This window comes from Clinocottus analis, unplaced genomic scaffold, assembly GCF_023055335.1.
Source record: "Clinocottus analis isolate CAN_PGR_092001 unplaced genomic scaffold, fCliAna1.0.p SCAF_13, whole genome shotgun sequence".
NCBI lineage: Eukaryota > Metazoa > Chordata > Actinopteri > Perciformes > Cottidae > Clinocottus > Clinocottus analis.
The window spans coordinates 9,184,417-9,212,281 of NW_027175854.1; the positions used below are offsets into that span (position 1 = coordinate 9,184,417).

The 27,865-nt window shown below is 42.9% G+C and overlaps 2 protein-coding genes across 2 annotated transcripts; both read left to right on the forward strand.

Moving 5' to 3' along the window:
• The first annotated feature begins 4,203 nt into the window (after positions 1–4,203).
• On the forward strand, positions 4,204–15,683 carry ppp2r2ab (protein phosphatase 2, regulatory subunit B, alpha b). Its single transcript, XM_068574218.1, has 10 exons — positions 4,204–4,535; positions 6,573–6,641; positions 9,355–9,452; positions 10,071–10,236; positions 10,810–10,922; positions 11,850–12,027; positions 12,236–12,400; positions 12,716–12,885; positions 13,457–13,548; positions 13,994–15,683. Exons 1-10 carry the CDS (start codon positions 4,529–4,531, stop codon positions 14,271–14,273), a joined length of 1,338 nt encoding a protein of 445 aa, XP_068430319.1. The 5' UTR covers positions 4,204–4,528; the 3' UTR covers positions 14,274–15,683.
• A 507-nt stretch (positions 15,684–16,190) lies between these two features.
• On the forward strand, positions 16,191–27,020 carry bnip3lb (BCL2 interacting protein 3 like b). Its single transcript, XM_068574130.1, has 6 exons — positions 16,191–16,506; positions 19,396–19,618; positions 22,597–22,675; positions 23,083–23,186; positions 23,352–23,501; positions 24,416–27,020. The coding sequence occupies exons 1-6, from the start codon at positions 16,449–16,451 to the stop codon at positions 24,462–24,464; spliced, it is 663 nt and encodes a 220-aa protein (XP_068430231.1). The 5' UTR covers positions 16,191–16,448; the 3' UTR covers positions 24,465–27,020.
• Positions 27,021–27,865: the final 845 nt, after the last annotated feature.

Below are 27,865 nucleotides of genomic sequence, written 5' to 3' on the forward strand. Positions count from 1 at the left end.
GCAGTGATGACACGAGTGCATTTGTTTGTCCATGAATGTGGAACAAAGATGACAGCTGGGATGTGTGTTTAGCAACTTCATTAATATTTGCATAAAGTACTCAGAACTTGCACCACTGCGAATCTTTACTGCTCTCGGGCTCATTGTTGTTAAAAAAAAGTGTCAAATTAAGCAGAAAAGGTGAAAAATAGTACACTATTTCGAGGGCTATTTCTCACGCATGTGCGGTGAGTATGGTGTAATTATCATGATGTAATCATTACAGTGGTGGGCTAATCAGGTGTGCCACCAGGACCAGACAGGGGCAGTGTTGGTCAAGATGCTCTGTGGGAAACCGGAAGTTTCGACTCCTCTGTAAAGAAAAACACACCTTATATTATTATTTTTGTGACACAGGCGGTTACCTTAAATGCTAAGTCTCTCACGTTTACGGTTATTATGAATTGATCTTCATAAAATGTCCAACATGAGCCATCCAGTACAGAGAACAACACCACCTTTATGACACCTTTATGAGATTATTCCTACTTTATAGTTGTGTGTGATTAGGCAGCACAATGTGGAAGTAAGGAGTACATGGTATTTCTACAGAAATAAGTTAAAGAGGAGAAGGACACTGTTTATATTGTATGGACTTGTTGAGAACATGAACTTCTTGAGAGCATGTTAATTATCATTACAAGAAGTTTTCCCTCTTCTAAAAACAAAGATGTGTCATAAGGTGCACCTGCCACCTTATTAATTTTTATATTTGTAAAATTAGTTTGGTCTTTGTCTGTCTTCTGTCTTGTTAATATGTAAATAGACCACTACAGTAACAGTAAAACAGTCAGGTTTCATATGCATTCAAAATGAATTGCATTTGAGGTAATTTTATCAAGATGTCTGAGAATTTATAGGTGATTGAGGACGCTGGTCGGCCCTGGGGGGTATTACAGTAGTACATAACATATAGTTATATTTCAAACATTTTACCAGGTGAGCAAGGTCGCATCCAAATGTTTCTATAAGTGAATTCAAAATGTCCCTGCACATTACATTTGTTTAGCCAACGCTTTTATACAAAGTCACTTACAATAAGTGCATTTAGCCGCTTTAAGTAAAAGAAAATGCAGGTATCATTCATCAACTTGTGAAATATGCAGAACTGTATTTAGCCTTACATTTACAGACCAAATAGATAAATAGTTTATTTGATGGGCCACAGTGAGCCCAGACAGATGAGTGTTTTACTGCATGTCTGACAACAGAAACCCACCAGTGCTCCCACTAATCCCGCAAGATAATCTGATTATTATTATTTATTTATTTTTAACAATAAATAATATTCTAATATTTCAAAATATGACGAGGAGAATTGATTGACCCTCAACATCGTCCATCTGGCCCCTTTAATTTTCTTAACACACGTTTTCAAATCTTGGTGGCCCTCTGGTGGACAAAAGACAACATAAAAACAGAATAACAAAAGAAGAATCAGTGTACATCCTCACCAGCACGCTTACTGAACAAATATGCGGCTATTGGGGAAAAAAGTCCTAACCCTAACCCTACAATGTAAAATTATTAGCTACTAGCATTATTACTAATGCGACTTAAAAATGACATTTCATTGGAATGTTGTAGAAAAGTAGGAATCAACTGTCAATGGCTTTTCCTCTTTTCCTTCCTCTGTTATTAACACACCGTTAAATATTAGGAATGTGTTCTATGGCAACCATAAAGAAGGTATTTTGTTCCCATGACAATATCTGATCTCAGTACACATGATAAAATGTTGTATCAGGGTGCAGCTGAGATATTTATTTTCAGGGCAAAATGTTGATAACATCAGATTTATGGATATCACATGTGGCCTTCCAGTTACAGTTATCAAATTGATCTCACTCAGGAACACCGTCCACATCATCCAGTTTCTAAAATGAGGGTCCATAATTTATGCACACATTGACAAAGCTTTAGTCATGGATGGAAACATCATAACAAGAAAGTCTTGTTTTTTGGGGAGCTTCGCAGTGTCAGACGGCAACACAAGCTGCATTCAGCCCGGCAGGAAGTCCGGCAGGCCTTTATAGGCAGAGCTATACACTTGAGATTTGAGACATGAGTTGGACAGCTCAACCAAAGAAAAAAAGAAAGAAGTAACATATTTTCCCAAGATCCCAGACTGAGAGCCTTCAGGATAGTTTTCACTTTATTCGGCAAAACGCTCACAATGGCGTTTTAATTGGTTTGTAAACTAAGTGTCGCAACAGCTTGTGACTTTTTTTTTTTACTCGAATAACTGAAGCTTGCTTATTGTCTTTGGCCATGCTGGCAGCAGGGCTGTAGGGATGGCGTCGTCGGACAGCCCAAAATATCCCAACAACGGATTACCGAGACATTTTATTCACGGTCCCCAGAGGACACCGATTTAGATCCATTGTCCCAGAGGGAGATTTGTTTCCCAGCCAGTGCAACACAGGGACATACAGATATAGACGACACATAAAGTCAACATGAATGCTTTTATGCCCCTTCCAACGTCCCACAACAGGGTCAGCGGGCCAGTTTGTGGCAGTGGGCAGAGATGGGGACTCGGACTCAATGTCATGCTTTAGTGCCACACGCACTTGGGAAAAAAGATCTTTGGGTTTGAGAGGCGAGAAAGGTGTGTTAAATTACATAAGAGTATGAACTCTGATTAGTTGGAGACTCAGTGTAAATACAGTTTTACTCTAACTGTTGTTGGAAAATAGGGTCAGCTTATTATTACATCCTTCAAAATGTAAGTTATATTTTCCTGTTACCCCGAGTAGTTAATTCATGTTGATTTTTGAGGGCAAAATACAGTGAAGACAGTGGATACAGTTTTTTAATAGATGAGGGAGTGATGATACAGTGCATGCTTTGAATTCCTTTAAACCTTCTGTGAACACCTAACTTTTCAGCAGAATGACATTTTGGCTATTGGTGACATTTCGTGCAATGCCAAACGATAGGCAACACTTTCACTTGAAATTTAACTGAAATAAAACTATCATAATCCTCCTTATTGGATTTGCAACACATACAGACATGCATAGTTACCAGATGAGAAACCCTAATTACTGTGTTCTTGACTTTTCCTTAAGTGTCAACATGAGGTTCACATGTGTGGTTTTTTTTGAGAGAACACAAATTCTGCAAGAACTAATGACATGCATTACCTCAGCTGTGCTTTAGTGCTGTGTAGCGAATGTTAGTATGCTAACACGCTAATCTAAGATGGTGACCATGGCAAACGTCATACCCGCTAAACTTTAGCTTATTCGTGTTGTCGTTGTGTACAGTGTATCTTCTCTTTGGTAACGTCAATTATAGGACACTCAATCATTGGCAGGTGAAGTGGGTCAGAAAGCAGCACCTGGAAGTGAATTGACAGCCTAACTAAGTCTCCTCAGATGTTACAGTTGGCAGTTTTGAAAGCTCGTCTCTAACTGCACAAGCTCCCTGGCAAAAGGACTCATCATCTTTTCTCCTGGGGTTGCCATTTATTCCTCACATTCTTGCTTCTTTTTTTTTTATAGCTAGACCTTAGCGACTAAGGAATGCTGGATTTCTATTTTCTTCAGTGGGCTTACGTCTCCTCAACAAGATGAGGGATTTGAAGGTTCCACGTGGGCGGTGAGTCTATCACTTGCGCATCTGAAGGCCTCCGTATCTGTGGCGCACAGGACACATTACAAGCGCTTGAATCCCCTCCAGAGGCCACCAACAGACTAATGTCGGGACGCCACAGACATTCTGATATTCTGACAGGGCAGAGGTGCATTTTTAGATTTGCAATAGTTACGACGAAGTGATTCACTTATTGCTCTGCTTTCCACTGAAACGTTAAAGGTGACGCCCCTTGTAAGTCCTCCTTTACACAAATGTGTTATTTTAGGAGGTGTGGAGAAGAAGAAGATGATAGTGCAACAATGATCGTTAGGATGATGAGTAATAATATGAATCATCCATTATTTCAGGGTAAACTGTATAAATGTTGACACATGTAAGTTATTTCATATTTAAAAAAGTATCCAAATGCTTTGTTAAAAGCCCATCGACCAAAGTGTCTCTTTACCTGCGTGCACGCGCATGCCTGTGCATCTGTCACTGTGTGTGCGCGCGCATTATACAAACCAATTGGTTCACGTGCGGAAAGAGAGGGGTGGGGAAGAAGTGACTTGTGGGATGCGGCAAGAGACAGAGAGACAGAGAGAGAGAGAGACAGAGAGAGAGAGACAGAGAGAGAGACAGAGAGAGAGAGAGAGAGGGAGAGAGAGAGAGAGAGACGCACGCACAGTGACTGACACACATAGTGAAACAACAGCAAGAGGAGCGGGAAAGAGGAGGAGAGCAATAAAATAAGTCGTTTACGGTTAATTGAGCGCCTGACATTCAGGTTTGCGCAGACAAACGGCGGAGATTCAACGGAAGAAAAAGTTCAGACACTACTAACCAGCGCGTGGGAGTGGGAGCAGGATCGTGACTGACTGAGACAAGCTCCACTGTCTGTCTCGTCATGGCAGGTAACTCAATTTAACCAGAATACCTACAAACACCATGAGCAGCCCGTTGTATGTTTGTGTGTTTTGTTTTTTCCAACGCAAATCCTTTCCAACGAGAGCTCTGCCCCGAAGGTTGCACGGTTCCGCTAACCCAGCCTAGTGTCAGTTCAGCTAACGGCTACTAGCTAACACCACTTAGCAGTTAGCTAGTGCTACTGTTAGCTATCCAGGAAACTTGAGCGTCATCGCCCATATATCTGGCCTGTGTCTGCCGGCTACAGCTAGCTAGCTAGCTAGTCGGCTGCTGCTAGCAAACGGTGGCTGATACCGTTATTGCCGGCCCGGGACCCGTCTCGCGAGCTAGCTAACGCTGCAAACCGTGTTAGCCAAACATTGCTAGCCGCGACACCAGCCCTAAATCGCTAACTTGTCGTTGCTGCAACGACTGCTTCTCAGACTTGTGCACGGGATTTACTGACTACCACTAACGTTAAGCCACTAGATCTGCCGTAGACGTAGAAGCTAAATGAGCTCGCCGGTTGTCTCCCCAGTGCACACATTTCTTAGACATACCATGACTGGATTGACAGCCAGGCTAGCTAACGTTAGCTAAAACTTTGACATTGCCCACATGCAGGCTAGTACTCAGGGCCTGCTGCAGACTGAGCAAGCTGTTAAATGTTTTGTGCTATTTCGGACTAAAGGGGCCGAATAGTCAGGTATTGGGAGTGGGGAGCATAAAGATGCATACGTGGTAATATTCTCGACTCCATTATAATGCAAATAGTCAAAGGTTTTTGGTTGCCTCGCGTAACGTTAGCATTTCCCATTTCATTCATCAGCTGATAGTCGTGCAGTGCATGTAGAGTTATGGAAAATGGTATACGGCTTAAGTCCAATGTATCCGATTGAGATTGTTGGCAATGTGTTAATTTGGCAAAAAAACGGGTTACCACTGACATGATTAGAACATACATGTGGTCCAACTGGGCGGGGAAGTGACAGTGGTCTTAGGGCAGCGGCACTGCACATCATCATTTTGTGGAAACTGACTGACAACGATGATTTAATTATTAAAGCAAATGTTTACTATGACCATTTTCTTCTTCACGAAAGACAGGCAAATCTATGAGAGTGCTACATTTTTGTCCTGACCAGCACCAACCCTTTCCTGGCTGTTTGCTTTAAATCATGATTCATCTCAGAATATCGTGTATGATGAAGCCACGGTGACTCATAAATGTCCTTGGTTATTCTGCAGAGCTGTTTCACTGTGTTATTGACAAATCAGAATACTTTACATTGTGTTATAACAAGTGATCATGTGTACAAAGAAAAGAAAAATGCTGAATTTATTTTTCTATGTTGTGCAATGAGCTGTGCTCAGGGAATAACCTGTTGAGGCTAATAATGGAGGTTATCAAACAAGCCAGCATGTTTATTCTTGTTGATATATTTTTAACTTATGAGTTTGATGTACGAGCATCTCCTGCCGGTGTAACAGTAATAAATGGTGAACACTGTCTGGAAACAGCTTTCATTTTATGCCTGGGCAACTATGATCTGGAGCTAAGTACATGATTTGCAATCAACTTTTCTCTCAAAGTGATAAAGCCACCGTATCAAGGCTCGAATTCAATTTCTCGTTTATTAGATGCATTCATTCTTTTAATGCCAAGTGGCATGTTTTTTTGATAATACAACATATATTTTGCCTTTTAATGTCCTGATGGCATAGCTGTCCTTGCAGGAATCAAGTGTAAAACACTTTAGGGATACCTATATCTTGAGATTAGTTTCAGAGAGATTGAAGGGTCATGTTTGATATAAATATTATTTGTCTTTTTAGGCGAGACTTTTTGAAGTTGTGAAAGGATATGTGCACATGTAACTACACATATTTTGCAACAGGTTCACCATCTCACCGCAGTTCCAACATTGTTTCAATTGTCCCACACTGCCTAAGAGTGCCAATGTGCTGAAACAAAAACTTGTATAGATGTGCAACTATTTGCACAAGTATAAACAAGGAAAGATTTACTTTTTTCATCTCTGCAGGACCTGGAGGTGACATGCAGTGGTGCTTCTCTCAGGTGAAAGGAGCCATCGATGATGACGTAGCTGAAGGTATGAGCTCTGCCCATGACTAGTATTTGGATAGCACGCATAGTATGCAGAGTGTGAAATAGCAGCTCAACGCCTTCCACATTTGTTCCATTCCCACTGGCTAGATATAGCTTGATATACCTGTGACCCGCTATGATGCAACCCACCTCAACCGTGCACTCCCTGTGCTAGGACAGTAATAGGATGGGTCGATCAACTGACTCACAGTGTGTGGTAATCATGTAGATGACGAAAGAGTCGGTGCAAATTTAAAAGGCTCTATATGTTAAACTTCCATGCGACATAATTCATCCTAACGTTCTGCTTTTACTTGTACTATACAGCAGCCATTGTGTTTTTAGTAGAGCTGTATGTTCAGGTAGTCTTAATACAAACCACTCTCCTTTTCACATTCACAACTTTACCAGCAGCAAGTCACTGGAAGGTTCTGATTGCTACAGGAAGTGCAGCCTTGTTTATAACTGCGGTCAGTGGCTGATTACCAAGTCTTTGTGTCGAGATCAGTTTTGAATCAAACAGCATAATAGGGACTTGAATGAATAATAAAATAAGCAGCCGCAGTAAGCTTGGTAGATGAAGAGCATCAGATGACAGGTGCCACTTTGGCGTTGCCTGCCTGATGGACTCTGATTTCAGTTGCTCGTGGTGCAGGTGTTCCAACTACAGGAATATCCTGCAGCACAGCCTTCAGCAGGCCAGATGGCTGGTGATGGACAGAGGTTCAGAGGTTCTGAATAATCTAACCATGAGTGTGAAAGCTTATCTGACACAGCACAGCAGTTAATAATTCTAATAGACAGAATATATGGAACATTGTCACGGTGGCATTTTTTTTGCAGTAAACGGTTGAATTATTATTAAGCACAACGCTTCACTTTATTTTACCTCCAATGTGTGTTTACACATGTATTTGACTGGCCACCGCCTTGCGTTTCTTAATTCTATTGCTCTGACTTGCCATTTTGTTATTTTGCCTATTCTCCTTGATTGTAAATGGGATGGACAAAGTGATACAAATGCCACAAATGATTTTCTTCAAAATGCAGTGCTATTGTTGGTCCTTCTGCAAAACTGTTGCTATTGTGGCTTTACCCCAAGAGATACAAAATATTATTCTCCTGCGCTTGTTGAGAAAATGTATGTAAGAATATATACTTTATCTTGATTGTATATTATCAGTTGTTTCCTTCAGCCAGGGTTCAACTTTCCATGTAGCCGTCGGCTATAGGATCACGCCACTCTTTTGAGTGTAGTCTCAACAGCACACAAAGGTTAGGTTATGCAGCTAGGACCTGAGCATTCACAACACCACAGTAATGTTGTTCAGTTCATAATGCTCTGCAGCAGTTTGGCATGTTTCAACCATTTAACACATAGCAACAGTTAGGTATGCCCCGTCCCCCATCTCGATAGCCAGTTCTAAGCAGGAACCGGTTCCAAATGAGTAAAACCCGGCGTATTGGTAAGGTCAAGGGTAATGCTCCTGCTCTCGATACTTTAGAAGTCACGGAGCAGCGTCGTAAACCTTCTCTCTGTGTCTGTCTTTGCACGAGGGGCGGCGCTTTGCTTTACTTTGACACGCGCATCATGGCAGCGAAAACAAAAACATCCAGTGTGGCTACAGTGTACTCCAGTAGCTGCAGATAACTCTTGTTGTCACACAAGCAATAGAACCCTCACAAGTAAGGCAGGTAACACCAGCAGTTTATCAAAACCTTTGGCCAACAAGCAGAACATAAATGCTCAGTTTTTTTTAACTGTGAAGTAGCCGTCTGCCACCGTCCTCTCCCGGTAACGTTAGCGATGCCACACAGAGTTTGCAGATAAGACGAGGTAAATATAACATATTAAATCTAAATGCTTTGCTCATATAACAGTGAAATATTGTATTGTATTTGTATTGTTTAAGAAAGACAATGTTGATTATTTTCTGAATTGTCCTTTTTGGTCTCACAAAATATTCAAAATACCAATACAATTATCAATAAGGAACCAAACCGATACGCAGTATCAATAAGATTACTAGTATTGATAAAATCCTAAGGATACCCATCCCTACTGATAGTAGAGTAACAGAAAAATGCTTCATTATCCTTCGCCTACATTTTTACTCACTGTCGTTAATTTATGCAGCATCCACATACAAATAGGGACTTCCGTTTGCCATTAATGTGTAATGCTTCTTAGTAATGCGGGTAGTTGCTTTGCTGTGGCTGTGAGTTCTGTGTTTTACATCTGTGATGTGATAGACATTCCTCTTTAATGATGATGATTATAATATTATTAATATGTAATTGCGGTCCTAGTAGAAAAGCACATTTAAGTGTCTTCTTGTAGCAATGCTACTAGTTCAAATGTATTTACTTTTGGCCCCAGGGGGGTACAACCTTCACAAAGACCTCCTCCTACATCATTGTCCTTCTGCTCCAGCGGGTAACAAAGGGTTAACTACGTGTATGTACGTGTGTGAGCGAGTTTCTGTTTATAAAGCAACATACTACTGCTGGGGGAAACGGGTAATCCTGGAGGGGGGGGGGGGGGAGAACTAGGTTACTGATAATTTTCCGTCTGCTCTACATGCTCTGGCGTCTCTGGCCTACACGCTCGTCCATCTAGTGCACTCTGATTCTAGCGCAGACTGATTTGGGGTTAGTTGGGATTAACTGAGTGGCCCATCATTGTCTTTAATATGTTTGTTTGTGTTTGATTACAGCGGACATCATATCTACAGTCGAGTTTAACCACACAGGGGAGCTGCTAGCCACAGGAGACAAGGGTGGCCGTGTAGTCATTTTCCAGCAGGAAATAGAGGTATGGCTACAAGTTTGTCTTGTTGAGTTTTATTCCCACAAATTATACATTTTTTCATAAAGGCCAGCCTCTGAACTTAATGACTTGAAGTAAAACAAACAAATATTATTCTCGAGGCAAAAACTTAGAGGGACTCGGGTAGACATTGTTCCAGTACATCTTCACTCGGAAAGTCGTTGTTGGTTGCTCTATTAGTGTTACAAATGTTAAAATACAGCTTCTGTAAACTAGTATTATGCTTTACATCCAAAAGTAGCGGTCAGTTCATATTGAGAAGATGGTGATGTATTTTTATTTTTTCAAATGCAAAATATAAAAGCAAGGGTGAGTGTTGTGTACAAGACGAGGACGTTGTGTATAGCTCTACTGCCGTAGGCGATATAAATGGAAACATCCAGGATCAGGAACAAACAATCGACCCAGATGTGCACATCACCCGGATGAGGAAAAAACAAATAATTATTCTCGCTGTTTTTTAGATATTAAAATCTATGTCACCGTTGATGAGTTTGCATGCTCAAATATAGAACAAAACGGTCGTCACTGGCTTTTTCTTATCTAACGTTTGCTCCTTTCATTTGTTTTCTTTGTCTGATATTTTGCCCGTCTCGCGGGCAGAATAAGAATCAGCCTCAGTTCCGGAGCGAATACAATGTTTACAGCACTTTCCAGAGCCATGAGCCAGAGTTTGACTACCTGAAGAGTTTGGAAATAGAAGAGAAGATCAACAAGATCCGTTGGCTTCCTCAGAAGAACGCTGCTCAGTTCCTGTTGTCAACTAACGGTAAGTTAGTCACTTCTAATTGAGCACACACACCGAGCTATTTAACAGCAATCTGTCTTGACTTTCATTCCAAATACAGATAGGTGATATTAAAACTGTTATTAACAGAGAAACTAAAAATAGCCCCTTTCACACTTCAGTCAAATGTGAGCGAGAGCTGGAATAAAAATGTCAGAAAACCTAACGACAGTGTTCTGTGCATGTAGGACAAATTCCTGGGAAATCGCCTTGTAGTCTAAATATTGATGAGTAAGGTTTTCTGCTCTCTCAAACACAACATCGAGGCTCTCCTCCCTTTTCTTGGACCACCATCTCACGTGTGACACGGTCATCTTGTAGAGGACAGAGAACAGAGCGCTGCGCAAAATGTTATGACCTGTTACCGGTTCTGTGTGTGACCATGGATTATGGACAGATGAAACGGCTTTATACAATCTGTGACTTTAGACCAGATACTTGAAGACCTGTAGTACTGTGTGTTTTCTTTTTTTTTAAATAAACCTTTTTAGACAAAGTGTGCATATGTCCGTGGTGCTATATTGTTATTTACACATTAATTTTTGTCTTTGACAGATAAGACAATCAAGTTGTGGAAGATCAGTGAACGAGACAAGAGACCAGAGGGTTATAATCTCAAAGAGGAGGATGGACGCTACAAAGACCCCAACACTATTACGGGACTACGGGTCAGTTCCTGAATCAAACACAGCTGAAAATAATCTCCACACATTTGAAAAAGGTTTGCTTTGGGAGTTAACGCAGGCTGCGTTTCTTTAACCATCAGTAAAACCACGGAGCCCGTGATCTGGGCAAACCGGTTATGTGGCTGCAGTTATTCTGGCTAATCGCACCGGCTTTTTTTGTCAGCTCAACCTGGGTGAAACTTTGCTGGCAGTTTGCTGAGATCACCAAATAACAGATTTAAGATAATCCTATAGGAGTATGTCTCCTGCCTTAACAGGTGTGACAAAAATGAACAGTCATCTAACAGGACTAGCTAATTGTTAGCCTTTATGCCGGCATTCCTAAGATCAGCCGAAATAACTGACAACACCTTCTGTGGGTGTAACGATAGGTGTGTTGTGGATTTAACTGTGGCCACCTACCAATGTTTGTCCACACAGGTAATAGCTTTGTATGATCTACAAAATGTTAATGGTTGTGCCTCTGATCTGACATTAGCAGACTCTGGAAGAGAAGCTAATGCTTAAATTTATACATTTAAAAAAAATAAATTAAAAACAAATTTGAAATACCATTTATTTGCAGACCTGATGCAAATTATTAAACATAGGTGTCTTACGAGTCAGGATGGCTTCCTTTTCCGTCAATTTGCGCTACTAATGTTTAGTCCCCTGTCTGTCAAAGTCCTGCGCCTTTTGTGTTTATAGGTATCGGTGCATTCAATTCGCAAAGTGTTTTTTTATACTGAAGAAAATGTCTGGAATACTTTTATTTTTATTCATCCTTTTTTTTCATTGTGCTAATTAAATACATAATTATTCTGGACACATACCATACTTACTCTCGTAACGAAAGCCTATGAATGGCTAGATGAGCTAAATTAAAATGTCCTCCAGTCTCAGACCTTGTTCTGTTTGTTCTCGTCTCAGGTACCAGTTTTAATACCCATGGACCTCATGGTGGAAGCCAGTCCACGGAGGGTGTTCGCCAACGCTCACACCTACCACATCAACTCTATCTCGGTCAACAGTGACGATGAGACTTACCTGTCTGCAGACGACCTCCGCATCAACCTCTGGAACCTCGAGATCACCGACCGCAGCTTCAGTATCCTTAAATACAAGCGGGCTTTCCAATGAAATTCTTATCAGAATATTAGATTGTATAATGCCAGGCCGATCGATGTCGGGAGTAAGCAAAAATGTTCAAGAGAAAGAAATTAGTAAGTTTAACGTTTCAGAGCATGATTTATTAAATATTTTTGCTTACACTAATCGCTCAACAGGTTTGTTCCCTAACCCTGTGCTCCTTTAAGACATTGTTGACATCAAACCAGCCAACATGGAGGAGCTGACGGAGGTGATCACAGCTGCAGAGTTCCATCCTCTGCAGTGCAACACCTTCGTCTACAGCAGCAGCAAAGGAACCATCCGTCTGTGTGACATGAGGGCGCAGGCTCTGTGCGACAAGCACTCAAAGTGTGAGTCCCCGCTCGGGTCCCTCTTTAATCCCCGTTTCTCGACAGGTGGCTTAAGTACTGGATTTGTTGTGCTAAGCCCCCTGATTGTCAGTGAACTACACTCAATCTCATACTCTATCGTTGGAAAAGAATGTAGTTTCACATTCACAAACGATTTAAAAGATGCATACGCTGCAGGGAGTCACAATATTACCACAATATTACCACTGCTATGTACCGCCAAATCCTACACAATAATCTTTAGAGACAGCCCGAAAACCCTCAGTCACACATTCAGAGGCTCATGTTTGTCCCATGTTTCTTTCTTTTATCCAGTGTTTGAAGAGCCGGAAGATCCCAGCAATCGCTCCTTCTTCTCCGAGATCATATCCTCGATCTCGGATGTGAAGTTCAGCCACAACGGACGCTACATGATGACCAGAGACTACTTGTCCGTCAAGATCTGGGATCTGAACATGGAGAACAGGCCGGTGGAGACCTATCAGGTAAGGCTGACGAGCAGAAGCAGAGCAGCTGTGTGTGAGTCTTTTAATAAGGGCAGCATTCTCCTGGCTTGTAGGCTTAACATTTAGACTTGTTTACCCTTGTGTCTGACATAAGTTAACATTGTTCAAAGTCAGATGTGTAATGTTCTCTTAGAGTTTCAACAGAAATTAATTACACTTTAGGTCAGATTTATTCTGAATTGTCCCTGTGATTTTTACACACTAAATATATTTAATTCAACGACCAAGGCGCCTTTATTATGTATAATGTTTATACTCTGTTGTAAATGTGCTGCTAAATTAAATAAAAAAGCAAAGACTTTCTCTTTCCCTCTTTGTAAATAATGGCCACACCTTGTTTTTTTATTTTTTATATCTTACCTGGAATTCTACATAGTGACCACTCAGTGGCGCCATAAACTCATGGCTTTCCTGTTTCCCGAGCCTTTGTGCCGACTAGTTAGTTCCATTATAGCTTCTAGGTAATGTGATGAGCCCATAAATGGTTAACGTTAACAGTGATGTGTGAGTCTTTTGGTCGCCCATTCACAGCTGCCTCTGATCCACACAGGTCCATGAATACCTGAGGAGCAAGCTGTGCTCGCTGTACGAGAATGACTGCATCTTTGACAAGTTTGAATGCTGCTGGAATGGCGACGACAGGTGAGGACATGCAGGGGGACTTCTTTTTAAAGAAAATCTTTAAAGTAGCAGTGTCTTTCCTTGCTTTGTTGGTGCTGCTTATCTGGGTTTGAAATATGACGTCATGATTTTTAAGTTTGTGTTTTTACTGACGGTGCCTGCAAATTAAAGCAAAGCTTATAGTTTTGTAACTATTAACTAAGATTTAAATGTGCCTACTACAAAAACTACATTTAGTTAACAAATTCTGCCTTTTGGCATCTGTCAGATAAAAAACAATTATAAAAATTCAAAGTTGGTCATTTTGAGAGAAAAGCAGCAATAAGTTAATTTGAATATCAGCAGATATTATCATGCATTTACATTAAGCCTATTTTCTCAGAGTTGCACTTCAAATATATCTTGCACATTGTTCTTGGCTGGTTCATGATGAAGGCTCACATACCTTTCTCATCCCCCCCCTCAGTGTGGTAATGACTGGCTCGTACAACAACTTCTTCCGGATGTTCGACCGCGGCCAACGGCGGGATGTGACCCTAGAGGCCTCCCGAGAAAACAGTAAGCCCATGCAGGTCCTGAAGCCTCGCAAAGTGTGCGCGGGCGGCAAGCGCAAGAAGGACGAAATCAGCGTGGACAGTTTGGACTTCAACAAGAAGATCCTTCACACGGCCTGGCATCCCCAGGACAACATCATCGCTGTGGCGACGACCAACAACCTCTACATATTCCAGGATAAAGTGAACTAACAATGCCGGATCTGACACGGGTGACGTTGTGTGCACCCTGTTCCCCCAACCAACCACATCCACACCTCCCACCCCTTGCAGCCTCGTCCAGGATGACCTGCGGTAACGCCAACAACCAGCATCCCTGTCCGGCGCTCCTGGGTGACCAGTCTTTGCCACTTTGTTCTAGATGTGGACAGAGGAGACCTCACTCTTGCCCATCTTCAGCCTGTTAGTGGCAGAGTAACACCTGCCTTGTTCTTTAAGTGATGTTGTGCCAATTCCTCCCTGCCCCTGCTGCCCCCCCTTTTCTTTTTCTTTCTGGTATGGCTTTTTATTTTTTTGTGCCAGCCCACCTGCCCCTTTTCTTCCCCTGGGGTAACATGGGTAAACAAGTTTAATTTCCTTAAAATTCTGAATACAGACACCTTTATTTTTATAACTTCCCCCTCCCCCATGGCTCTGTGGTAGAAAATGAAAGAAAAAAAAACACAATTAGTATGTCCCCTTATTGTCCTGTGCCATTGTAGTGTTTATTTTTCTAAGAAAAAAAATGCCACTTTCTTTTTTTTCTTTTTGTAAACGCCTTTTTATGAATTTATCTGTTGTACTGTCATAGTATTCTTTGAGTCTCTTCACATGTCGCCCCTCATTGATTAAACCATGCGTACTCAACGATCACAAACGTATGCTCACAGTTTCCCTGTCTCTCACAAACGGGACACTGGGAGTTTGAGAAGTACAGTGTGTTTTCACCGGCCCAGGGAGGAGTTGTCCTGCTCCACTGGAGCCGTGCCTCAGGCTCTGGCCAAATAGTTCCAGGCTACAGAATAGAATTCTTTTTTTTCTTTAATTGGCTTTACGTCTGGTCATCTTCGTGCATTGGTTCCTCTTCCTTCTTTTTGTTTGTGTTTGACAATAGTCAGGTATGAGAGATGGCCGAATCAAAAATAATTATTATGATTGTCATATTTATATTCTAGAGAAAAAAAAAAGTTTAAATGTCACCAGATTTTGTTCCGTCCCCATTTTGTGAAATGAAACTGGACCTTTTTTAAAGTGATCTTGAGTATTGTCTTCCCATGGTGCACCACGGCTCCGAAGCAGTACTTCACAACAGGGAAAACCTTTTTTGATTTGACACTGGACTCTTGCTGCACCAATTTAAGTACTTGGTTGTGTTTGAAAGTTTAAAAGAAAAAAACATTTGAGGCATTAAGTCACTTAAAGTGTTTTGTTCAAACTACTGCAGACGTTATTACTGCTGCTGTGTGTACTGGTACAATAAGCTGCACAAGGATTTGCAGCGGTTGATGTATCCACAGGTATTTAAAAAATGTGGACAGGTCAGACTATGTTGATGCCTCTAGTAATGTATAACTACAATTTTAAACTATGACAGTGAAGATAATAAAGGAACTACTTTTTGCACCCTTGTGATTGCCTGATTGTTGATGTGTCTTGTCTCTGTTCTCCAGCTTTAACCATTGTTTTCCATGTCAATGCCTCTCTAAATCAGTTATGAGATTTCCTAAATCCATGTTTGCATCATAAACATCAGCCCTTAGACCTTCAGCTGTGAAAAAGATGAGGGTCGTTCATTAAGCACTTGGTCCGAGTTCCACTTGGATTGGTGTGAACCCAGTTTGTGATCTGTCCCTGATCCGTCTGACTGACAAAAGAAAAAAACACCCGCCCTGCAATCAGCTGACGTGTCTGCAGACTTGTCTTGGGCCACTGGCGTGCATGAGTTGTGTACGTGCTCGTGCACACGCCGCCTCCTACAAAGGCAAAAGCTGATGTTTTTTATTTTATTTTGGTTCTTTCGATTAATAATCGATGCTAATAGTTGATGCACGCAGTAGCCTGAGCGGGCGTGTGCGCCCCCCGTTATGTAATTCCTATCCCTCTTTTGTTACCGTCGGGACTGCGTGACGTCATCACCAAGCCCCGGGAAGGTCTGAGCGGTTCGCGGGCAGCTGCTGCTCACAGACCAGCTAGCGATTGGAAAACAAACCGCGGCAGCGCGTTAGCTCACGAATACCACGTCTGATACTCACGAACAAAAGACCCAGGGTAGGCCACTAGGGTCGAGTGGACTACGGCACGTGTGAATGTGTGCAGAGAAAAGGTCGCGCACCTTTTGCACTGACTCGAGCCTGTTTATGCGACCCGCCCCGCTCACAAGCAGCTACGATGTCCGACACCGTGAACGTTACGTCCACAGACAACAACGGGGACTCCGGGCTTAACGGTAAGCCACATTGCTGGACTTGGAACAGCCTGTCAGTGTGTTTTCTGTGAGCAACAGCTCGGGGTTTTTACGTCTGTGTTTTATATGACGCGTATTGAGTGTTCTTAATCATTAAATGTCGTTTAATCTTCCAGGTTTGTCCTTTTTTTTCGCGAAGCTCCACTGACTCGGGGGTGAAAGCGAGAACGCGATGTTCCGCGTTTATTGACAGCAACGGAGCCAATCGGCGGTTCCGCGGACTTGACTGACGGTGAAATGAGCCAATCGGCGAGTCACGCGAGGAGGTAGAGGCGGGTTTAAGCTCTGTCAACACGGCCAGGAAGGAAAAGAAATGGGAAGATACATTTTAGCCATTTTTTCACGTAGGCGCTGTATCTAAAAACATGACAGGAAGTAGATATCAAACGTATGCACCGTCCTCCGTCTTTTCATAAAAATAAACCTTTTTTTTAAGTAGTAAAGGGATTTCTAAATAAATCACGGACGAAATGGTCACTTGGCAGACGGCATGTTTTCCACTGCATCGTTTGATGTGTGCGGACAAGCGTCACGTGAACGTCGAGCTGTTGAAACAAGCTACGTGCAACGAAGCTAATTAGAGACGTCAAACTAATGCCTCTTTATTAACCCTGCTGCTGAGTCAGAGGCTTCAACTGCTGTGGTAAAAACAAAATAAGTAAAAGTTTTTACAACACTTAAAAGGGGGTCCGTGACATGGCATATACTATTTATGTCCACAGTGACAAGGGCCAGACGTTTTGGACGTGAGGGGGAAGAATGGGGGCAGAGTGTCACAGCACTTATTTTAAGAGAGGCATGGATTATTTTTTTAATAGGATCGGATAGCCAGTGATTAATAGTGGCGGAGAAAGCAAGTAGCTAGTGGATGGGAATTATATTCTACTCTCACAACTCGTGTTCGCTTCTATGTGGTGGGAAAAGCAATCAACAAGTGTTAATATGTTCAAGTCTGATTTTGCTCTTCTATATCTTTAAAACGGTCCTTACAACCCTATCTACCTCTTGTGGGCCCCCCATAATCTCTTGCTGACTGATCCAGGAATAACCTCCGTTAAGAAGTGCATGATTCACTGCAGGTTTTATTGACGGCCTCGTGCACCAGGACATATTAGGCCACAGTGTGGAGTGTGCATGCTGAGACAATAAGGCCGTGCGCAGATCTGATGGGGAGGCCTGCTGCAGTGTGCTCCGTTATCGGAGACTGTGTTATTTCTGGCGTTTCCTGGAGCTCTTGCACTGGAATCATGTTTGTCTAATACCTGGGATCTTCAGTCCACCCTCTCTTCCACCTCTTCCTCCTCTTCTTCCTTTGCCTGAGCCAAAGAATCAGTCGATCAAAGAGGTCACGCCGTGTCCTGCTACCTCTAAAACCCACCCGACAGCTGATAACTGCCCTGGTGGCCAGAATGTTCGGAAGCTTCAGCGACAGGGCGATGTGGGGTTTTGGAGACAATGGGGCTGTCGCCAGCAGCCTGGCTCGCGGGCCGCTGGGTAATCCGCAGGATGAGTGCAAGTGCTGAGTCCAGGCCGGTGTCATGGGGGAAGGGGAGGGCATCGTTTGGGTAGTGGGTATAACTGGCCTGATGCCTGAACTGTGAAAGTCAGTCACCCTGAAAGCTTATGTGGACATGGTGTTTACTTACTCTTACGAGGTAATGTGACCTCGTAACAGTAATGTGTGGACAGAAGGAAAACAGGATTTTTGATGAGGATCATCACCTCCTCACTCCTAGCGCACAATACTCAAAATTCTTGCCCTTGCTTACCCTCCCTCCTCTGCTCAATAGTCACTTGCCAGGCCATGCCCGAGTTCACGATCCACCAGGGTGGGCGTCGTATGTCACAGATCCACAAGACACCACGGCTCGCACACAGATTGGCATTTCCTGGCCTCTCACCACACAGCAGTAAATACAGCGTTACCCATGGACTCTTCTGAATGCCAGCCCCCTACGGCTGTCGTCCCTTCTCTAGATTAGGACCAGGGAATCATTTTGACACCTTTCCTCTCTTTCTCATTCAGCTTTAACCTGGTTACACCTGGCAAGTCTTTTGAGGCCCCAACTCAAACTTTCTCCTTTAGTTTCACCTGTGCTTTTGAAGTCAAAGTGTCTGATGTGATAAAAAGCTTATTGGATTGTTGTCGGTTACCCAAAGCTTCTGATGTGCATATGTGTGTGTGTATATATATGAAATGATATTTTGAAAAACAAACATCAGTGGCAATATGAATTAAAACATAAGATTAGGTAGGCAGTGCATGGTCCCCTGCTATAGAGAATCAGGCAGTTTATTATTCTGGACATGTTGCCAAAAGGGTGGGAAGACGCACCAAAATTAAAAGAAAGGCGTCTTGTCAGCAAATCGATGTAGACAATGTATTTTATATCTAATATTAATATTTACTCATAAAGTCCAGCTCTTTAACATAACGAAGGACTACTTTGTAGAACAGTTTGCTGCCATGCCAAGAACCTTGTGTAAATAATAAAAAGTGTGCTGTGATTTTATTTTTCAGATATATTTATATAAAAACATATCAAGAGAATTTTATTTTTGGAATATTAAAATCGAGGGGAAAAAATGGAAATACATTAAAGGAATAGCAATTGGAATATAAACACATTTTGCCTCTCCCATTTTTAAAGAGACGATGCGTAATACATTATAGCGCTTGGTGTTTACTTTGCATTTTCTTGCAGCTGCAAACAAAACTTTTGAGTGCACTGGTGTGGAGCGGGACATACAAACATGTTTAAACCTTTCTAATCAACCTTTTTCACACATCAGTGTTTTTTCTTTTGGTTAAAACCACAACGTTGAACACCCGCCGCAGCACTGATGTCACCTGGTGTGTCCTCCCCACAGGGTCCTGGGTGGAGTTGGAGATGAACAGAGGCACAGCCGGATCGGCCCCGCCCCCCTCCACGGCCCCGGGCCTGCTGCCCCTCCCCCAGGTGGAGGAAGAGGAGGCCATGGTGGGGGGGCTGGAACACGTCCCGTCCTCGTCCTCTATCCACAACAACGACATGGAGAAGATCCTGCTGGACGCCCAGCACGAGTCCAGCCGCAGCAACTCCTCCTGCGACAGGTAGCACTTTTTTAATTGTGGCTCTACAGGAGGTTGTGTGAAGTCTGATGAAGTTTAATTAGAGAGGAGGGATTCAAGGGTACATTAACCACTGCTGACACAACACCCGTGCAGCTCAGTGGTCAAATAGTTGAATTATGGGTAATGTGGGCACCAACTCCTTAACAAGGAAGAAGAATATGTGGGAGAAAAAAATACCATCTTGGGTTCTGCTTCATAGACTTTAATCCTTTTTAAAGCCAATCCTTTAAAGGTATTCCTGATGCAGTTCTTGCCCTTCTGACAAGACCTCTGGCCTTGTAGTTGTACCTGTTATTGAAAAAATGTAGATTGTAGAATTCAAATAAGAATTTGAATGCCATTTTGATAATTAGAATGGATGATGGATGTATACTTTATTTATCCTCAAGGAAAAATTAGTTTGTGGTAGCAGCAAGCAAAGTTAGATAAAAGATATACAAATATCAGGTATGAAAAATACTCAATATATACAACAAACCAGCAGAGTGTATTCATTTAAGGGAATTAAACAATATTGAAAGTGCAAAAATGCAAATATATGCACTGTGTATAACACATATTCAAGTATATACAGTGAAATAGAAGTATGTACAGTAGCAGAAAAAAAGTATTGCATGTTTGTTGTTTAAAAGTGTAATAAAACCATATGTAGATATCAAACTAATCTCTCAAAATAAAATAAAGGCTGTCATACTTGTAGTGTCTTCCTCACATCAAATGTAGAAAATGGAATGAATGGAAAAAGTTCAGAGAAAGTCACGAGTTGTCGGGGTTCATGCCAATCTGTGTTGTGGAAGGTTTAGAGCGCGTGGTGAAGTCTGCTGCTCCGTCCTGATGTCCCTCTTGACTTTCACACGGTGTAGAGCGTCCCGCTTCAGAAGTTACATTAAATTTCAAAGCCAAGTCACTGCCGTGCTGCATGCCGAGATGATCATGAATCTTGATTTGATAGAAAGCTCGAGGGTGTTTGGAACCCTTTCATTCCCCTTCTACAAATTGTTGTCTCCATTTGTTAACAATGCCTGTGTAAAGCTGTGAGGTTATGAACTACAGAACACTTTGTTCCCACGGCTGATAGTATATATTAATTTATGGGATTTGAATGAAGGGATTAGCATATATATTGAAATATTAGCAGTGTCAGATGTTTATAATACATTTGAACACGAAGGGAACTCGCACGTCTCACACACTCTCATCTATACGGATGTCTGCACACGGCTTCGTACAGGTTGGGGTCTCCGCTCCGTCGCACGAGTGCAGCGGTGACTTGAGGCGTTTATTTCAAGTCTATTTTTGATTTGCGTGTAACCGTGAGCTTGAAAGGCGCAAGACAACTGTCTCTGGCCACAGGGCAGCCGCAGCAATGCTGTCAGCTGAAACGCTGTCCAACCAAAACAACCAAACTACAGTACCTACAGACTGTGTCTCACCTGAGGCCTTCGTAGTTCCTCCGGGGCCGGTAACGAGTTGGCAGTCAGGAGTTAGTGACAAAATCAAACGGGCATAAATAAATAGTTGTGTTTTTGTGAAAGGGCAAATCACTGCAACCGTGAGAAGTCCTTGAGCTTGCAGCCATTAATGAGCAGCACCCAAAATATTTTGTGGTTTGGTGCCGCATTATGCAAAGTTAGCCGTGGACGCAGACATCCGCATGCACACACGTCTCATTATCTCCTTGAGAAAATTACAATACAAACAAATACCATTTTCTCTAACCTGGCGGGTTATCAGCAGCTCCTTTTTGGTGTTCCCTTTTCTTTTGAATTACAGGGAACAATGTCTTCTTGCAGCAGGAAACGCTGCAATTGTTCTACTGTGTGGTGGGGAACAAAAAGTTAAGGGGGGTGTTATCATCTCGATCCAATCTTGCTCATTTAAAATGATCTTGGTGAGTTTGAAAAAAAAGAAATTCAGTAATTACTGTTCAAATGAGACAATGGCGTGAACTGAAGCTGAACTACTCAACCTCAGCGGAGATGCCCTGAAGGGGGTCCTCATCTGCTGATCACCCCATTGAAAGCTCACAATGAGAGGCGTTTTAATATTGGCCACATAGTTTCTGAAAACTCTCAACTTTATGTAATATTCCAGTGGGAAAATTGGCCCATAAATCAGGAGTGGCTCCTCGTTTGTAAAGTGCTCTCTCAACGCGGACTCTGACTTGACAGATGCTCAAGATTGAGTCTGCTCCTGCAAATAGAAAATTGCGTTCTTTTCCCACAGCTTGCCTCCTATTTTTTATTGAGAACAAACCAATCCCAACCCTTTAACTCCCAGTAGCCACGCCATTGTGAATGTGTGTAATCCAGGAGCGGGCGGGGTCTGAGATAAAGAGTCGGGCAGTCAGCTGTCAGTAAATCACCTGAGGTTGTTTTTGTGCACAAGAGCTCTGTATCAACAAGCTTCCCGGAAATAAGCAGGAGCGCAAACACCGACCCGGTGCCGGGTTAACACTTTTAGAACAGCGGAGGTGTCCTGTTACACAGGTTTCTATAGGAACATGTTTCCTTCACTCGTCCTGCCAAGACACACACTTCATCACGGGTCACGGGAGCAGCAGGACTGGACTGCTGGGTGAACGGCCCGTAAAGCAGCGACGTTCAATCCCTTTATTAGATTCTTTAGTCGATGTCAAAATCTTCGTCGTTGTATCTTTTGTCTGAGCAACAACCAACAATCTTAGCATTTGTGATGGTGCAAAATGAAGATAGACTGACGTGTAAAAACTGCTTCAATTCAATAATATATATATATCTCATTTTTCATGAATCACCTGCCATATATTTAAAAGTTGCCGTTTCACTTCACGTTCATGGATTAAAGTGACTGTTCTTTGCTATTTGCACCAAGCAAGTTCCTCAAGTAAATAATGTAGCCAGACGTGTTATGTTTTTATTAATGAAATGAACGAGGCCTCTGATTTGTTGTTGTTGTTGTTGTTGTTGTGCACACAGCCCCCCGCGGCCCCACAGCCCTCCGGATGACGGACAGATCATCTTCGACGTGGACGTGAGCGGCAGAAGAGACAGCCTCGTAAGAGCTCCTGCGCCGCCTCAGCTTCTCCATCAGTCTGTTGTCATGGAAACCCCAACCACTGGCCCTGAAGTGGTGTGTGTGTGTGTGTGTGTGTGTGTGTGTGTGTGTGTGTGTGTGTGTGTGTGTGTGTGCGCGCATGAGAATGACAACTGCCATCTGCCTTTAGTTTCCATGGAGACAGCTGCTGCGCCCGATGTGGACCTCTCTTTCTTTGGCCCCAGCATGTGTTGTCACCATTACTGTCACTCTGTCTGTCCTTGAGCTCTGTCACTACAAAACTCCAACATATGAGACACACACACACACACACACACACACACACACACTTTACTTGAAAGAATAGTCATCATTGACATAAAGCCAGGAGGCAGTTTGCTAAAGTGTGTGTGCGTGTGTGTCTTCAGTCAGAGGAGGACGCCTTGGACAAGGAGCGGGACATGGACATCCTGATGAAGGACGCTGACTGGGTCGCTGACTGGTCAAGTCGACCGGAGAACATTCCCCCCAAGTGAGTCTCAAACTCGGTGAACGGCAACGTGACGTTCCCACAACTGCTCGATAGTCGTTATCGCTATGGAGCTGGTCTGCAGCAGCGACAGCGGGTGTTTTTTTTTGTTTTTTTTTTGGAGGCATGCCTCCCGTGTTGTGTCTAAAGCGACTCACATTTCTGCAGGGAGTTTCATTTCCGTCACCCCCGACGCTCCGTCACGCTCAGCATGAGGAAGACCGGGGCCATGAAGAAAGGAGGAATCTTCTCTGCCGACTTCCTCAAAGTCTTCATCCCCTCGCTGGTGCTATCTCACATCCTCGCTCTGGGGCTGGGGTAAGAAACCACCACAGACAAGAGCTTCATGAAATGTATAGGACTAATATGACAACAATCAATTTTGTTCATTTTGTTTCATCACTTCCCTCCACAATGGGTTTTATTTTTTAATGTAAATATTTAGTTAGGCCACTAAGGGGAGCTGTAGAACCGCAACTCACGAGTCAGCTGTGTCCTCCCTCCCTCCCTCCCTTCGTGTCTCTGTGTGGAGCCGCTGGCGAGAGAGGCTGCGCACCTGCCGCGGCTCCCAGAAGGCCTTTCTGCCACCGCCGCCACTCGGATAGTGCCGCAGATATCAGGATGCCTCACCTGGCGGATGCAATGAGTGTCACTAACATAGCACAACATCTCTGTGGGCCGTTCTGCTGGTTTATACGAGCACATAATGAGTCACGGTCGTCATGAGAAAACATGCTCAGTGTTTATTACTGATTGTCAGTTTCCATCTTTATCAGCTGTCAAAAGCTATTGATATTATGTCAATGACTGTCTTACTTGTATAATACTAATACAGGAGGAGGTGTGCTGCACTGCTAGGTGCTACTGGTCCTTCTGATGCTGGATTTATCCAATTGCAAAATGATCATGATGGGGATCTATTTTATCAGTACGTCCCCAAAGTCCTATTTGCAAAAAGTCCAGGACGGTGTCCTGGACTTTTTCGAAAGAAAATAAAACCCAGTTTCATGCGTGATCTCGCTGCAGCAATGGTTCAGTATTCGCTCAACAGTCGTGAAGCCTCACTTTAGTCCATTTCTAATCGCAATTCATGTCGCTATTCAAGGATCTTGTATTGTCATTATGCGAGGCTGGGATGCGCGGCGGCTCCATTTGTCACGTGACAAACGAAACAAAACCAGCGGTACGTTCCTGTGGCGCTGTGTGTAACCTGCTCGCTGTCTCCTCCGCAGAGTGTACATCGGAAAGAGGCTGACCACGCCACCCGCCAGCTCTTTCTGAGACCCCAAGATGAAGAAAAGTGCCTGAGGAGCGGCCGCGCGTCGCCGGAGGAAGTTTTGCTGTCGCGAGAAGAACGGCCGTCTCTTCTCCCTCCCTCTCCCCTGCCTGCCCCCCTCCCCTCCCCATCGTCCCTGAGATAGGACATGTTCTCAGGAGTAATGCATCTGCCTTTTCCTCTCTCTCTCCCTCTCTCTTCTCCTACCCTCCCTCCTTCCCCCAGCCTTTTTTTTTGTATAGTTATCTGTCTGTAGATATGCCCCCCCCCCTCCCCCTCGCCTTATGCCCTTCACTTCATTTGTGTGCCGCTTTTTTTGGAAGAATGAATAAGGTCATGTGTCATTTTCCCCGGCCATTTTTTTGTTTTGTTTTTGGGTAAGTCGTTTGTGAACGGGTGGGTTTCCAGGGAGGGTCCACGGCATCAAACCAAACTCTTCTACTACACACCGCACACTGCCCCCTTGGTCATGTGACAACGAGGGAGGCCGTGTCCAGTTTGAGAACGGACCACGCCGTCTCTGGGGGAAAAGAGTCCGACCAAATTCCGCGTCGGCCACGCAGACCGAAAACACGGTCATGCCTTTTTTTTTTCCTCTCTCTCTCTTTTTTTTTTAAAGTAGCCGTTTGATTTAGATTTTTTTTATTTTACAACACTCGTGGTGTATTGATGACAGTTACCATAGTGGCCAGATTTCTGTCACATTTTCTTTTCTCACTTTTTCAGAAAACTGAAAATTAGAATCTAGAGACAATATTTTGCAAAGCCGACGATAACTGGACTTGAGGGTGTAGATGCGTGTCGAGCAGGCGGGTTCCTCATCTTCCAGTGAGCTTCCTGGTTTGTCTGCATCATATCGTGGAGCTGGTTTGGTCCTGACTGATCAGTCCCCACTTGTCTTTACTCCCCTGTAGGGCGGCACGTGGCATGATACTGTGGCGATTGTTATCATAAAAGTGATGAAATGTGAGATTTGAACTTTCTTCAGTCGCATTTATTTTGAGGATTTTTCGAGTAATTTCATTTAAAAGTCAAGTATTTCCTGAAAGATGAGTTGAATATCCAACTGGAGTTAGTTTATTTTTACTCTCAAGGTGTTTGGGGAGGTGAGGAGAAGTGACTTTGCTTTCTAACACTCCCAGCACATTTGCCAACATGTGCACAGAAGTCCTGGCATCAGGCTGCCGGTGTAAGGGAAGTGGCTACAAGGTTCTGTCAGGCGGAAAAGGCAATCGTCACTTTGAAGTTTGTCGCGGCGACACTGCAGATGTTCGGCGACTTCCAATCGGGTCACCGAGGGTGAGGTTTGTTCTCACCTCAACGGGCTCTACTTCACGTGCAAACGCATGTTCTTGGCTAGCTCAGTGAGCTCCACGGCATGACGGAAAAGCTTCACTACAGCATCTGAGGTTGGACTGTGGCCGGTACTGTCCCGAGTGGACCTTCCACAGCCAGACCTGGGTCAAATAATATTTGATGTAGAAGTGTATCCCGAAGTAAAGAACTCCCAGAGATCTGATATTTTAGTTACTCAGGAGTAAATGAACTCTTTCCACTTGTTTCCGGCTACTTTGACACATGTCCAGGTTTTGATTGACACGAGGACTCAATGACTTTGAGTTTTAAAGGTGAACATGATGTTGCTTTGTTGCCTTTTTTTAAAAAAAAAAGAAGCTGAATATTTTGTTTTATTTTTTATGATTGCTGCATTTCAGTATTACATTTCACGGAGCAAGGAAGAGTCGAGAAAAAAGCTAATAACTTCTCTGAGCTCTGGCAGTTCATTATTTCTTTTAAATCAAGGAGTGGTATTGATGTGGAAGTATCTGGAAAGAAACACGACATTACTTTATTCCTACTTTCAACAACTACTTGAAGTAAAAGTCCAAATGTGTGGCTCTTTGAAATACTTTTACCTACAAATACTATTTGACCCAGCAGGTCGACTCGGGTCCGGCTCTCGCTTACTTTTCACGTCAGCGTCCAGAAGATAAATAAAGAGGAGCTGGACAGAAAAGCACATAAAAGACGGGGGATGGGAAATAGAGTCCCGCATGCTCCTGGGAATATTTAGTTGCAGACCAAAGAGGACGTTTTGTCATCAAATAAATGTTCTCTGGAGCGTCACCTTGTGTGCGGACTCCGCTCCTTCCGTCTTCTCTTTTAGTTCTGATTTATTCTCTTTTATTGATGATCTCCATTTCAACCGCAGAGGTACTTTAGACATGGCGACCTGTTTGACAGCTGTATTGTGCAGTTTTTGAGTGTCAGTTTTGTTTTGTTTTTTTGTTTTTTTTTTCCCCTCCCTGATGTCGCAGAAAGATTGTGAGCGCACAGAGAAGGAGTCGAGTGTGTTGAAAGTGTGCAAAAAGAACCGTCACTGTGGATGGCAGAGCCTACTGTGAATAGGAAAAGAAAAGGTGTGGAAAGAGACTTCCTCCCCTTAAGACTGCGGTGGTCTAACATTAATTATTGTAACGATGCGTTTGCTTTGATTTTCTTTTTCCCGTCACATTGGAAGAATTAATCCACATTTTGTCATTAAAAATGACCTGAATGAACTTTTTCCCTCGGTGTGTTTTTTTCCCTCTATTTTCTTTATTATGACAGCTCTGACTAAATCACTGTAAACCTGTTTAATACTTCTGCCTTTTTTAAGATTTATTACTGAATATCTTAATGTGATTAGACGCATTCTGGGGAATTTAACCACGCTGCTAAATCGCAGTGTGTGTACAACTACAAGCAAAATAAAGTATCTCATTTTCCTAAATGCTGCTTTGAATTTGCAAATTTAATGACCAATTTAATTGAAAATCACTTCCCCTTTTAATGATGCTGAAACGTATCTAAAAAGAATAACGATTTTCATGTTTTATTCAGTAATTCTTCAGCTTTTACTTTGAAATGATGATCCCAATAATAAGGCAAATACACATGCTAGTTTTGTTTGACCAGCGGTGCAAAAATGATCTAAAATATTACATTTATCATAATATGGAACTGTAAAAAGCATCCAAATTTCAAAGTTATCTGAATTATTTTTCACCATAAAAGTCCTAAAAAGAGGACAGGCCTATTAACCTTTTAAAAGAGTTTAAGTAAAGGGGCAAAAGCTCTCTATATAACACTTTGTCAAGTGTTGAGTTGTCCATAGAAAGCAACCCGTTCAACCTTGACCTGGATGTTTTAACTGCTTGAAACCAGAGACAGACAGTAGTGCTGACGTTTAACTATTTGAAGCTGACACGCTCAACGTCTCTCTCACAGTGCAGACGCTCACGCAGTGTCCTTCAAAATGTTTCCCCCAACCATAGCCATGGACTTTGTCTAAACACACCTCAAAGGTATACAAAGAGTTTCAGTCTTCTTCTGTTTCTTTGTGCTTTCTCTTTGACGTGTAACA

Bases quoted from the DNA above. Each gene is read 5' to 3' on its own strand.
- bnip3lb (XM_068574130.1), top strand. From the start codon at position 16,449: ATGTCCGACACCGTGAACGTTACGTCCACAGACAACAACGGGGACTCC. The intron at 19,619-22,596 runs GTAGCACTTTTT...TTGTGCACACAG, and splicing joins AGCAACTCCTCCTGCGACAG to CCCCCCGCGGCCCCACAGCC. The intron at 22,676-23,082 runs GTAAGAGCTCCT...GTGTGTCTTCAG, and splicing joins GCGGCAGAAGAGACAGCCTC to TCAGAGGAGGACGCCTTGGA.
- ppp2r2ab (XM_068574218.1), top strand. The intron at 9,453-10,070 runs GTATGGCTACAA...TCTCGCGGGCAG, and splicing joins TTTTCCAGCAGGAAATAGAG to AATAAGAATCAGCCTCAGTT. The intron at 12,886-13,456 runs GTAAGGCTGACG...TGATCCACACAG, and splicing joins GGCCGGTGGAGACCTATCAG to GTCCATGAATACCTGAGGAG.